At 39.1% G+C, this 13,841-nt stretch overlaps 1 protein-coding gene across 3 annotated transcripts in view; it reads right to left on the bottom strand.

The window, feature by feature from the left end:
* Window positions 1-1,116: 1,116 nt before the first annotated feature.
* The window catches only part of pacsin1b (protein kinase C and casein kinase substrate in neurons 1b), a 34,182-nt gene continuing 21,457 nt past the window's right edge, over window positions 1,117-13,841 (bottom strand). For all 3 annotated transcript variants that reach the window (XM_026167036.2, XM_080301151.1, XM_080301152.1), the window contains exons 2-10: window positions 9,492-9,617; window positions 5,504-5,660; window positions 4,385-4,620; window positions 4,134-4,289; window positions 2,434-2,609; window positions 2,226-2,346; window positions 1,820-1,938; window positions 1,526-1,722; window positions 1,117-1,366 (exon numbers count right to left, since the gene is read on the bottom strand). In XM_026167036.2, coding sequence (XP_026022821.1) covers window positions 1,257-1,366; window positions 1,526-1,722; window positions 1,820-1,938; window positions 2,226-2,346; window positions 2,434-2,609; window positions 4,134-4,289; window positions 4,385-4,620; window positions 5,504-5,660; window positions 9,492-9,551 — 1,332 coding nt within the window. In that variant the 5' untranslated portion in view covers window positions 9,552-9,617 and the 3' untranslated portion in view covers window positions 1,117-1,256. The remainder of the gene's footprint in view (window positions 1,367-1,525; window positions 1,723-1,819; window positions 1,939-2,225; window positions 2,347-2,433; window positions 2,610-4,133; window positions 4,290-4,384; window positions 4,621-5,503; window positions 5,661-9,491; window positions 9,618-13,841) is intronic.

Here is a 13,841-nt window from a genome sequence, read left to right as displayed (position 1 = left end):
TAACCACTGAAACAGCCATTAGTATGTTGTTAAAAAGCACTAAGCTGAGATGAACACTTTATGTTTGTAGCCTTCACTTTGTTCCAACTTAAAAAGATGCAATTTGGAAGAACTAACTTCCACCAGAGAAGAGAGTATTTGTGGAGTAAAGGGGCAAAGGTTGACAGAGTGGTTGCAATTGCTGACAGTTGCCAAGGGTTCAGTCACACTAGAGTAAAAACAGGACAGCAACCTACTTTTCACTAGGAAAAAGCAGTGGTTGCCTGGTGGTTGCATTTCATTTTTCAGGTGTCAGAAACCAACTGAAAGTACAGTGACCAACTGGTTGTATGCAACGCCGCCAACTCCAGTAGCTGGCCACTTTCGATTGCATGTAGACTGCACAGGTTGAATGGTGGAGGCAACCTGACTTCACAGTCAGACTCAGACTGACTGCAGTCACTCTGAGAAAGTTTAGTGAATTTTACAAATAACTATCATCTAATTAATAAATCCAGCCACACTGCAACAATGTTGCAATCAATCTGAATCTGGTCTTTAAAACAACCACTTCAAAGGCGACAAGATCACAAGTTCACTGCAGTCGCAAAACCTTTTGGGAGGCTTAAACCACTGCTTTCCCTAGTGTGACTGTAACATAACTATATATCTAATTTGCTGAGATTTTAGCCAAAAGATATACCCATCTTTTTTGAGTTTGAACAACGAGCTGTTTTCAGACTCACATTCAAGCAGCATAAATCTTCTCATCTTGTCAGTCAGGACGAAAGCGAACATGCGCATTTCCCAAAATGTCAAATTATTCCTCAAAGGCTAAATGTGTAAATACTGAGAATGAAAACACTGTACTCAGTGAGGAAAAAAACTGTACAAGCATCCCAACTGTTAAAAAAATATACACATGAAATGCGCAACGCACAGCTCATTCTCGCTATCCAGGCACAGCTGACGTTACCACATCAATAATACAATGAGAGAACATCTTGTATGGCGTGTTAGCGTCACAACCGGTGTCAAACACAGCTACACACGAAAGACACAATAATATTTTGCTTCAGTTGCAGTATCTGGAGGTGAAGTGATCCTGAACAGATTGAGCTGTCAGTCTTCTCCACCATGAGTGCAGAGATGAAGACAGCTCACTGTGCCTGACAGGAAGAGAAGGCTTTGATTTGATTTCAGGTCTCTGGCAATGTGCAGTTATGACCGGACGGTTCAGTCTGGGTTTGATGAGGAAACGTCCTCAGCTGGAACTTCTAAATTGTCTCCACGTAATTGGCTGGGTAAAGACCGAGCTTGCCGTTGTCCAGGCGACCTTTACACCAGCCCTGATCATCCTCATCCTCCAGTTTCGTCAGCTCATCACCTTTAACAGAGGAAGAGAGTCTGAGAAACAACGCCAAAGTGCAATAAAATTACATAAACACTGCTGATCTCAGATAAAATAAAAACTTGCGGCGTCACGCAGGATCCTCAAAAGCTTTTCCAGTGGTTTTCATAACATTAACCATTTTGTCTCACTCACCAACTCTGAAGCTGAGCTCGTCCTGCTCTTGGCCATCATAGTCATACAGCGCTCTCACTCTCACACCTGTGCCCACATCTTCATCGAAGGGGTTCATCCCTCCGTTGGTGTCGTTGCCTGAGTTCGGGGCTGTCTGGTCCTCATCTGACCACTCTGTGGAGGCTGTGTACGGCTGGTTTTTATCGTAGCTGCTTACACTGAAAGAAATTTTTTTCACAAACAATACAAAAGGCACTCAGAGGATGATGTGGATTAGGATATGCATTAAAGCACTGATAACTGGTAAGCTGTTACCTTCCTCGGTCTACAGCGTGGTCTCCTGCTGTTGTAACATGAGTTAGCATGACTACATCATTTCCTTTCTTTGACTTTTCTTTCTTAGAGATGTTATGGACAAGGTCTGGGTTGTATTCCTGCAAAAAAACAAAACAGAAAAAGATGGAAAAACGGTTTAGATTTGGATGTAATAGATTTAGAGTTGGATTTCATATTAATCATATACATCTTTTTTATTATACAATCTCATATATATTCAGGGATATGCTGAATATAAACATAACTATATATAGTATTGTTTTTTCTAATATGTAATAAATATTTAACACCCTGCTTCATCCATATACCGGTACTGCTTTATAAATCGTTATTTCTCTGTAATGGTCCACCCGCACACGTGCAGCCTGTTCTAGTGTTTAATTACCTCAAACTGTGGCCAGTTCATGTGCATGCCGGGGCCGTGAGCGTTGCTGAACCACTTCAGATCTTCTTGTGGGCTGGCTGATGTGATGGTGCGTTCAAGCTCTCTGTACACTGTAGCATAACTGTGAACAGAGAGTGGGGATTTGGTGAATGGGTAATGTTTACATGATTGCTGTCTTGTTATCGTAACACTTTCAGTCATGTCAGACCTTTGGTTCTCTGTGAGGTTGAGGTGGCGTTTGACATCCAGCAGCACCTCCCTGAGGAAACTCAGCCTCTTCTCTTCAAACTGCTGGCACTGGTCGAACACCTGCTCCATGTTCTCCATGTATGAAGGGGTGCATTTACTCAGCTCATCCAGAGCCTTCTCATACTTCTCCTTAGCCTGTGTTGCAACACACACGGACATTACATGATTAAAGAATCATTCCAGAAGCAAAGCTCTTCACGGTCTCATGCTTCCATGTATAAACCTCTGGCATTAATATGCTAATCGTTGCAAAGTACCCTTGGCACCGCTGAACCATGGCATCAGACTGCCAGATGACCTGAGAGCAGCTGGAAGTGTTAAAATGTTTAAACTTACCTCATCACCTTATTTCATGTACTGTTTTTATTTGATCTAATTTGTACTTTTATTCTTATTTCTTGATTCAAGTATTTATGCCTCTTAATTTTTACTTTTTAGTTTTACTAAAAATCCATCCATCCATTTCTCCATTTATCCAACATGCAGCCTGTGGTTTCAACTTGCCTGCTTTTTAATTGTTGTTAATTTTATCATATCGTATCACACTCTCTGCAATGTTTTGGTTTTAGGTTAAATTGCTTATCTGTGTCTATTATCTGCTTGTTTTATTATATTTTCCTGTCCTCAGTCACTTCTGAAGCACATTTAGCAACGTTACCTAGCATGAGGTTCAGGCAGGGTTACAAATAAAATTTGACTGATCAGAAATTGCTTCTTGTCATGGACAAATAACCAAAAAGAACAAAGAAAGCATCCTGCTTATTGTAGTTGATTAATTTTGGCTTATATGTCTGTGGCATACTACTCTACTGATGTCCAAAAACAGTTTAAAAAAATCATATCCCTATTGACATTGCTCCATTACAATCACCACACACACAATTGGCTGCTTTATCACGGCACCTGAACCATTATATGAATGGAAGTAGTGGCTGGTACCACGAGAAGAACGCTGCATCTGTAAATTACCCTGTGAATGTTTTGATGCAGCACCTCCTAGAGGCAGTTATATCAGTGTTTCAAACTTTAGGTCCAGCCATTTTTGAGCACTGGCATTAGCCTATTTGTTAGTTGAAATTAATAACACTGGTCCTAGATTAGTGGTACAATGTCAGTTTAATTCTGTTTAACTGAAATGGTTCTGCTCCAGAAGTTCTTCTACTTCTGGTGCCAAAGAACCAGTCTCTAACTAATGTCAGCTTTCTCCTGTCTCCTGTTTTAAGCTCCACCCCCCCACCCCCCCCCCAAAAAGAAAAAAACCACCAAAAAAAAGCTGCTTTTAAAAAATGATTACAATTATTTATATTTCAGTCTGTAATAAGATCAAAATGGCTTGGGGTGACCATTGTTTTAGTTTTAATAACACACGTATTCCACGTGTTCATATAAGTTTCATTTATGGAGTCAATTTGAAACGGACTAATCTTGAGAGAACAGTATCAAATGTTCCAGCACTGAGGCAGTAAAATGAGACTAGAGTCCATGTCAAGAGCAGTGAATGAGAGTTACTGACTGAAGGAGTGGCATACTGTCACATATTAACAATGCTGCACTGGCTCCAATCAGACAACCTTAAAATAGCCTTATTTGCCTTTGGCATTATTGCAGAAAATATCTTTTGCATAATGATGCTGGAGCAGCGGCAGCTGATGTTCTCACCTTCTGTGAGTCCTGTTTACATTTGTCCACTTTCTCATGGAGTTTCTTCTGCTGATCAGCTGCCACAGATGACTCTCCCTTGATGTTGGCCTCTCTGGTGGTAGCCAGCTTCTCCTCTTTGCAGGCCATGTGGTATGTTTTCTTGGCAGCCTCGAGCTGAAGAAGGAAATTCAACATAAACAGAAGAAAGCAGTATGTAATCAAACTTTGAAGATTTAAAACGAGTCCTGGTAAAGTCCACACTCCCTCACCTCTTTCAGCTTTTTGGCCCATGGTTTCTGAGCCTTCTTGAAGCCTTCCTCTGCCTCTTTGGTTTCCTTGAATCCACCCATCATTTGTTTGTGGTACGAGTCTTTCTGCCAGTTCTTCACTTTCTCAAAGTCCTCATTGATCAGGTAGTTCTTTATGTCCTGATGGAGCTCGCTCACGTTCTCGGCCTCTGTCATCATCGCCATCCAAGCTCGTTCTACTGTGCCGTACTGAGGCCCTAGTGAAAGAAGGAAGTGTGGGTAAAGTATCAAAACTTTATTTGACATGGACTCAGATCTGGGGGGTGAAAGACGACACTGAGAGCAGAAGCCTAGAGGAAGGATCGGTCTATTCCCTAAAATCTATAAATGGGTATTGAGGAAAACTGTTCCCATATTAAATGCAAAAGATGTCTTTCTGTTTACTGCACTTTGAAGGCAATTTGTAAATAAAGACTAGTAATGTATCTCCATGTTAATATGAAATACAAACCCAACCCTGAAAAAGTTGGGACTCTGTGTAAAATGTCAATTAAAACATAATGCAATGACAATGATTTTAAAATTTCATAAGCCCATATTTTATTCACAATAGAACAAAAAATATCAAAAGCTTAAACTGCAACATTTCACTATTTCATGAATAATAATAGCTGATTTTGAATTTGTTGGCAACAATTTGTCTCTGGAAAGGTATCTGGTACTAAAAAAAACAGTTGGAGTAACTAACAGCAGATCATTAACATGAGTATAAATGGGTTTTATTAATGGAAATAAAAAAAATACCTCTGCAAGGCAGAGTTTCATAGAATTAAAGATTGGCATCGATTCATCAGTTTGCAAAAAACTACATTCACAAATTATGAAACAAAGTCAGAATAATGGCCCTCAACATAAAATCGCAAAGATTTTGAATATCTCCCGTTTACAGTACATAATATCATTTTATATAAAATCAGATATTATCAAAATGCACATTTTATCAATTTAAACACTTGATACGTTTTCTGTGCTCTGTCTTAAATAAAATATGGCTTCATCAGAACTGCAAATCTTTGCATTCTGTTTTTATTTTTACAAAGTATCCAATGTTTTTTGGAATTGGGTAAAATGATCTCTCACCTTTGTCTACCAGCTGCTTCCATCTCTTGGACCACTCGGTCAGTTGCTGTGCGTAGGATTTCTCAATTTTGGCACGCTCTTGGATGCAGTTCATCAGATCATTGCAGAGCCGATGACCATCATCAATCCGCTTCACCGTGCGTTTGTAGTTCCCAACCTTATATAAAAACAAATAAACATCACAGTGACATTCAGGTTACTCACCCAGTATTTATACACAACCAAATCCCAACTGTTGCCTGATGGCATTTAATTTTGTTGTAACAGAGCAAGTACTTGATGGCAGTGGGAAGGAAAAACTATTTTTTTGAACAGGAAGAAGTGGGCTCGGGGAGGAACAGCCATCTGCTGTGGGGATCACTAATGATTATGTTCTTAAAATATTCGTGTTCTGCCTCATCGAGGTTCTTGGAAGAAAATTCATCACCTAAGGCTTTGAGCTGTGAGATTTAGTTAATTTATAATCAGTTCAGACCAACAGCTTTCTATGAAAAGCTGCTAGTCAAAAAAGGCTGCAGACATCTTTTAGGTATCACAATAAATAGACTGTTAGTCCAATAATCCTTTTTACACAAACTTGTCAGTTAACCGCATAGCAAGTGACACAAACTGTTTGCTGGCTTAAAACATCCTCAGTCAAGCTTGTTTGTCCACCTCAGTTTACTGATTTGGTTCACTGATTAGACTATCTGAAGTGAGCCTGAAGTGGATGATGACAAACACAGCTGATCAAGGACGGTCCAGTGGCCTTGAGCATAGTAACCCCACACACGTCCCAGCCAATCGGACAAAAGTTGACTTAAAGGGAGGGGAGCTAAAATAGCTTGTTTCAGTCACAAGGTGAACTGAAGGGCTGCACAAAGGCCAATTATATGATAAATAAAGATTATTCTAAACTGCATTTTATGCAAAGTCACTCTGGTAGGGTCCAAGAATAAAAACGTGTTTGAAATTTGCACAGTAAGTCTCCTTTAACTTAAATGTGTCCTAAAATGTTCAAATCAGGACATCAGAATTCCCATAGCATCACTGGGTTATTAGGACCCATACTGTGATTTCAGATAGTTTTCAGATACCCCCTTTGTTTGTAAAAACTACTTTTCACTAAAACTACTTGCAACTGTGGACCAATGTCACACGGTTATCTGCTGTCATGTCAACTGTACACATTTGAATAAATGCCTAAATATATATATATTACAAAACAAGAAAAAAAATTGTCTCAGACTATCTCCTAAAATATGGGTCTTTTCTGGTTCTAGCTAAAGCTATATAAAGGACTGGTATTAAAGTGATAATGGATTTACATGACCTGTGTACTTCTACTGTTATTTGGTGCACCTTGAAAAAAAACCCCAAAAGCCTGTCGGTGAAGCAGGAAGGATCAGCAGGGAAATGGCTGCTGCTGCTGTGCAAAGTTATGCAATGAAAGCAGGGGATGGGTTAATGTCATATAATGTACAACTCTCCATGGATGCAGGAGCAGCAACCTCATGGAGAGCTCTGCCGAGAGACAGAGCCCCTGTGAGAGAGAGAGAGCTACACAGAGGCTGAACCCCAGTTTACTGGCTTCATTTTACACTTTTAGCAGGACTGCATCTTTGCTGAACAGGCACTAGATGTTTACACTTAATACACCTTGAAAGCAACACCCAACAAGCCTAAAATCGGAACTAAATGAAAGCAGCTGGGGGGAGCAAATGATTGCATTCCAGACCAGGCCTCTGCTGGAGCAGCAGTGAGCTGAGTCAGCGATCAGCAGGCAGCACTGCAGCAGCTCCACAGCAGTAATGCAGTGGCTGACTGTGATAAAGTGACTATGTGCTGGAAGCAAATACCTCTGCTCCTCCACCTGACTCCCGAACATGAAGAGACATGATGAGGATAAAACTGAACCGAGTCTGAGAGGAGATCGAATATAAAAAACCCGAATGTATGAAGTCTTCTGTCTAAAGCGCCTCCTGAGTACATTCATCAAACAAACTCCTGCATCTGAACATAAAGCAACAGGACAGTCTGTACTGATGAGGTGAATAATTTCAACAGCAAATTGCTACCTTACCACCTCACCTGAGTCACCACCTCTCATATATAATGAATGAGCTTCTTGGCACTAGTTTCTCAAATTACTCAGGGCTGTTTTTGCTCAGGAAAGGTTGCAGCTGATGTAATCTTGTGGGAAAAACCCAGAACAACAAATTGCAATTGAAACAACAGACAAGCAGAAACCATTAATATTTACGCAGAAAATCGCCTACTTCCAGCATTTCAGTTTTGACAAAATGGTGCAATCCTTCAACTTAGCAGATGGTACACTGAAAATCTTTGATCTGACAGACAGATGAAATAAGCAACAAACAGACCATAGGAAGTTGTGCTGGAAATTTCCTATTTTTCATATACAGAAAACAACAGATTAATCAAACAAAGTAAGACTGATCTACAGTGATAAACTATCAACCTGTTGGGACCAATAAACACAGTACCTTTTTCACTGGCATGATCTGGAATAAGGTGATTTGTCCCACAGATAACTCATCCTCATCCCATCTCTATTAATCCATCGTTTGGACTGCCTTTGTCTATACTGGTGCCAAATTCAGAGATTATAAAATCTTACTCTGACTTGGCTGATAGACATGGACGATGAGCCAATCACAGCTTGGAATGCTACCATTTAGAAAAAGCCCCCTGAAATAGTGTTTTCTGAACTCAGCGTAACCCTCCTGTTATTTCCGATTCTGCCCTGCATTAACCGCAGTTTGTTCATCTGGTATCCCACACCCACTGACTCACCTTTTCCTCTTCCCTCATCAGCTTCTTTATAAATATGCTGGTCAAATTCCACTTGCATTGACAGGTCGTCCAAGATTAATGTACAGTGCCAGGGAGCTTTTATCTTTTCACCCCTCATCTAACCCCTTCATTGCTCTTGTTTGCAACATTTTATGGTAAAGTGAACTGTATTTACCTTTAATTTGTGTTTATTAGTCCAAAGAGTCAGTGTAGGTAGGTACTCATTCATTACTGTGTGTACATGCTCTTGCTATGTTTCATGTGAAAAAGGCCCATTTATTTTCCATTTAACAAAGATAACCACAACTCAACAAACTGTCCCCTCATGCCCTAAGTGCCTGGGCTGATCAAACCTTTGAGGCCCGCGGCAGGCTCTGCCTGCACCCCGGAGGTTTTGCTCTTTCTGTGGATTGTTTTAAAAGGCAGCTAAAGACACATTTGGTTTATAAGCTAAGCATTTTTATTTTAGTTCTTGTGCTGATTTTATTTGTATTTTTTTCCTTCATTTTCTGATGAGCATTTTAATATATGGTGACACATTTCAGCTTGATGTCTCATCAGGATCACAGTTTAGCAATCAAACGGGTAAATGGGCTGGCATTTATGCACCACTTTTCTAGTCTAATGGACCACTCGAAGTGGTTCAAGAGCACTCTCGCGTGCACAGTGGAGGAGTTGGGTTTGAAACACCTGATTAATGGCGGACTCGGTCTACCTCCTGAGGAACAGCTTTTTAAGGTGACTTGTCCACAAAGATACACAGGACAAAAAAAAAAGACTACTGGTGAGGAGTTCTTACACTTTGAGAGCACAGGTTGGGCCAACAATGAAATATTTCTGTTTTTCCTTTCATTTTAACTGTGCCATAATACAAGATGTGGCTTGATAAATCGAGTCAATCAGAAATAATGGCACCAACATAGAGTAATTTGTCATGCTGAGGAAATGTGTGCGTCATTTTCTGATCTGAGTTTGAGGCACCCGCAGCTCAGTGATCCATTCCAGTCGATAAATCTGTTGCTATGCGCAGTGGCAAGTACTTGCCTGATTTACATGCAAATCTCCAAACGGCTGACAAATGAGGCCCTGTATCTTTCTCTCAGATAAAGTAGGTTTACTGAGAGTTCATTACTAGGTCGTGTCACTTCCCAGCTAAGTTTAATCTGTCAAATGTTGCTCCTAGCTGTCTCACCTCCCAGAAACTGTCTGTGGTCTCCTCCAGACTGGCGGACTCATCGTAGGCTCCAGACATGGTCCCCGATTTGGCAGGGTGGCTTTAGGCTGTGGTAGTCTGCAGCAAAATAACTCTCCTTATGCACTGTAAGACAAGACAAGCGCAGAGGAATGTAAAACCCTCTGATGTGTGAGACACATAAAAACTCAGTTCACAACTCTTTTAGAATTTATAAATCCGATTAGAACAAATCCAGCATCTGCAGTGAGATTCACTAAAAAACATTGTTTAAAGCAAAACCAATTAGTAATAGTAGCATAATATCTTGGTAACAATATGATAACCTGCTAGAAATAAGAAGGTAATGTCTGTGATTTTATAGTTATAGTTATATTTGGGACCGTGTACTTATTAACTTAAACCATATCCTATTAGCTTATTTGACTAACAGAATAAAAACTAAGGTTGCATAAAAGTAAGGTTTCTCAAAATAGCTGACAATTATTGAAAATACTGATAAAGAACTAGATGTGGTTAGTTATACTGTTACTTAAAGTATTCACCCAAAAATTAAGCACTCCAGTTTCAACAGTTTAGGCGAGAGTGTTAGAGGTGTGGTGTACTCAGAATATAGCTATCCATCCCTAGTGAATTTTGCTGTGGTTTATTTCTAATAATACACATTAAATATTCAAATGTGTTCCAATATACTATTTTGGGCAGAAAAGAAAAAAAGATAAATTAATTATTTTACTGTATACACAAATTATAATAGTGGATTTTTTCTTTTTTTTTTTCTTTTTAATAAGGCAATCCGTATCTCTGAAATGGTTGCTCAAAGACCTGCCAATTACATCATGCTTGCTTTAACATTATTCTTCTTTCAAAACTTCTCATTTACAGTATGCAAGTGGGCAGTCTGATGCTACTTGCTGCAAGAGAGGCTGGATCTTTGGACGGTTAGAGATCAGTGAAGAAGACGGCGCAGCCCCCCTACAAACCTGAATTGGATAAGCGGGAGAACATGGATGAGATCCTATTTTTGTATACTGGACATTTGAAATATGCATTCCATGATCACTTTCCTTCCTACCTGAAATATTTTTACCATGTTACATGTTGTCATCCAGATATAAAATATGCTGTGAAAGGTGGTCCTGTTCATTAAGTTTGTTTTAAAAGGTTGTTAACATGGAGTAACAGGTGGGTTTGAATTTTGCAGCATAATATTTACATTATTGCTTTTAAAACCAGCAGGGTGTTGGGAATCTATGGTAGAATAAATTCAATAAATATAATATAGTAATACTATCCAATATGCAAAAAAATTGGTCAAAATTACATTATTATTACGAGGTTATTACAATTTAAACTCTGTATAAAAATGTGAAGATTACCTTCTTATTTCTAGCAGGTTATCATGTTGTTACCAAGGTATTACCCTACTATTACTAATTACTATTACTAAACTATTACTATCACTCGGATGCCTTTATTTCCACATCATTACCCCCCTTATTATCCAGTTACATCAGTTTGAGTAAGGGGTGGGCGATATAAACGATATACGATAGAAACTATATAAATTTGGCCAACGATAGAGATTTTGACTATACCGCTCTACCCCGATAGCGCATGTTGATGATGTCATCAAGCTGCGCCTGTTTTGGCCGAAAGTGTCGCAGCGGCTACAACCATTATCATCTGCAAATTATGCCGGGCAACAGTCATAGCAAAGAGATGAAGCACTTTTGAAATACGGGGAAAGCCAAAAACTGCGCTTCCTCCACTTCCGTAACATTGATTCATTAATGTTGAATTCTCTCGCAGCTGTTCTATTCCCATGTTGTTGCAGTATATTAATAACTAACCTCGTATTGTGGATGAATAATCTCAGTTGTTCTCCTGACTGAAGTTTGCCCCGTGTATAGCATCCTGCTATGCGATTGCATTTGTCCCTGACCTGTCATGTTTAGGTGGAAACCAGCGAGCTAACTTCCTGTTAACTTCTAACTTCGGTTAAATTTAATAAATTCTGTTTTCATGGATGCATGGATGTTAAACTTAATTGTTACACTTGGTAAAGCAGCAACGCTGATGATTTTATTAAAGATGAAAGAATTTAGACAGTTTTTAACTCTCAGTGTTCGTTTGACTTTGGGACCTGAAGCGGACAAAGTTTTGGACCCAGATTACTGGGTCCAAATTATTACAAAGCTCCTCACTATGGCAGCCGTAATGCTCTGACAATCCATCAAGCAGTGCGGCTTACCAAAGTTGTACTAAAACATTTTTTAGCAGATTTCTGCATGCCAAAATCGGTTTGAGGTCAGTAAGCACAACCAGAATTCATAGGCACACTCTCGATTTTTGAGAAAATTAAAGAATTTTAAGTGTGCCTTACAGTGTCGAAAATACATTATACAGAAGAAAAGAATATATCGCGATATATATCGTTACTGCACGTACTTCAAATTATACCGCAATATGGATTTTAGGCCATATCGCCCAGCCCTAGTTTGAGTGTAATATTACTCAACTGTAACCACTGTTGCTACCATGATATTGCTTGATATTAACTGTTATTACTTTGTAATTGCATTGTAATAACTCAGAAATTACCACATTATTATGTAATTTTTTCTGCTTTGTTACTCAGCTACTACTGTAATAAAAGGTGCTGCCACAAAAACTACAATAATATGCTAATAAACTTTATTACAACGTACAAACCAAAGGAAAATAGAGACTGGCATCAAGGGACATCAAAGGTTAGTCAATCAAGCAGGTTACTTTATACATGCTGATATCAGGTTAACTCAAATGCAGTCTTACCCTTATAGCCTGAATGCTTCCAGCTATTTTCTACCTGCTCTCGTGAGATTACTCTGTCAATAGTTTTAATGACTAGCTATTAATTTTCAGTGGCATAGACTCAGGCGGCTATTATCAGAACACTGCTGTAAAATTGCAGGGTAATCTTCACTCATTATGGTCACTTAATATTATCCCACGGCCTTACTGGAACACCTGCTGCAGAAGTTAATCAGTTGTGGCTACTAGTGATGGCACAAGATTTTCTATTTGTCTGAAAATATCTAATATTTATATCTATATTCACCAGATTACAAAACCTCAGCATAATTACTAAGCACACAGACTGCCTAACGATATTTAAACTCATGCCTCACGCCCACCAGGTTCAGTACACAATACAAATTGCAGTTTCAGAAAGACTACACTGTCAAACTGCCACACAGCATACCACTGGATGGAATTAAAGTCGTGAACCAGCAATATAAGTAAGTAAATAATATTAACTTCTATAGCACCTTTCAAGAAAAAAAAAAACAAACATCAAGTGTTTCACAAAAAAAATACCAACGCATAGATTAGTGAGAGATTACCTAGGGAAAACTTCAATATCCCCCGATAATAATAAACGTTCACACTGCAGGCGCAAGTGCATCAAATCCGACTTTTTCGACCCTATGCGACCCATATCCAATCATGGTATGACAGTGTGAACGGCACAAATCTGATATTTTCAAATCCGATCTTGGTCACTTTCGTATGGTATGTGAGGATTTTGAGAAAAACTCTGAGAATCTATGGCTTCAGGTAATGAACCATACTAAGGTTATAGATCAATTTCAGCCAGAAACACATATTTCAGATTATCAGTTGGATTAAGACTTATGGCTTTTATCTACAATGTTTTGTCACTTCTACACGACAGAAAGTGCTTTTTTCATTGTGCACAAGCAGAACCGGCCATCTAGTCTGCAAAATCTGGAGAGCCTACAGGTGTAAGTCATGATATGAGTAATGTGAAATGTATTTAAAATGCTCAGATAGACATTTTGTGGGTGCAATGACTGCCTATGAAATGGGGAAAAGAGTGTCGATGTGTGGTGACGTGTTGAAAGGGGCAAGAAAACAGAACACAGGGAGATGCAGGAGAGTGCATCTGGTTGTGGCATAAACATTAATTACTCCCCAGCTAAAGTGCAAGAAAGGCTTGACGACAAAAAGCTCTTAACTGGGCATGATGTATACACACTGTTTAAACTGTACATATATTTTTATGCTACATTGTTGTTGTTTCAGTGCTTTGTAATTTTTTTGTGTTTACTGTAGTTTCCTATGTTGCACTGTGGTGTGTGACTACTGCAGTACATTTAAAGAATATCCACTTTTATTAGTCAGGAAATATGAAAGGCAATACTTTTAGGGAATTAAAAGACAATGAACACACTTCCTTTCATGCAAACTAAAAAACATGACTATTTGATGGTGAAAGGAACTTGTTGTTTTGTTGTTAAACTGAAGGTCTGGGGCATTTATTAGGTTAATTAGAGTGTTTTG

The sequence above is a fragment of the Astatotilapia calliptera genome, chromosome 5 (assembly GCF_964374335.1).
Source record: "Astatotilapia calliptera chromosome 5, fAstCal68.1, whole genome shotgun sequence".
Taxonomy (NCBI): domain Eukaryota; kingdom Metazoa; phylum Chordata; class Actinopteri; order Cichliformes; family Cichlidae; genus Astatotilapia; species Astatotilapia calliptera.
Note: the sequence above shows the minus strand (reverse complement) of the source record. Positions and strands in the feature narration are given on the sequence as shown.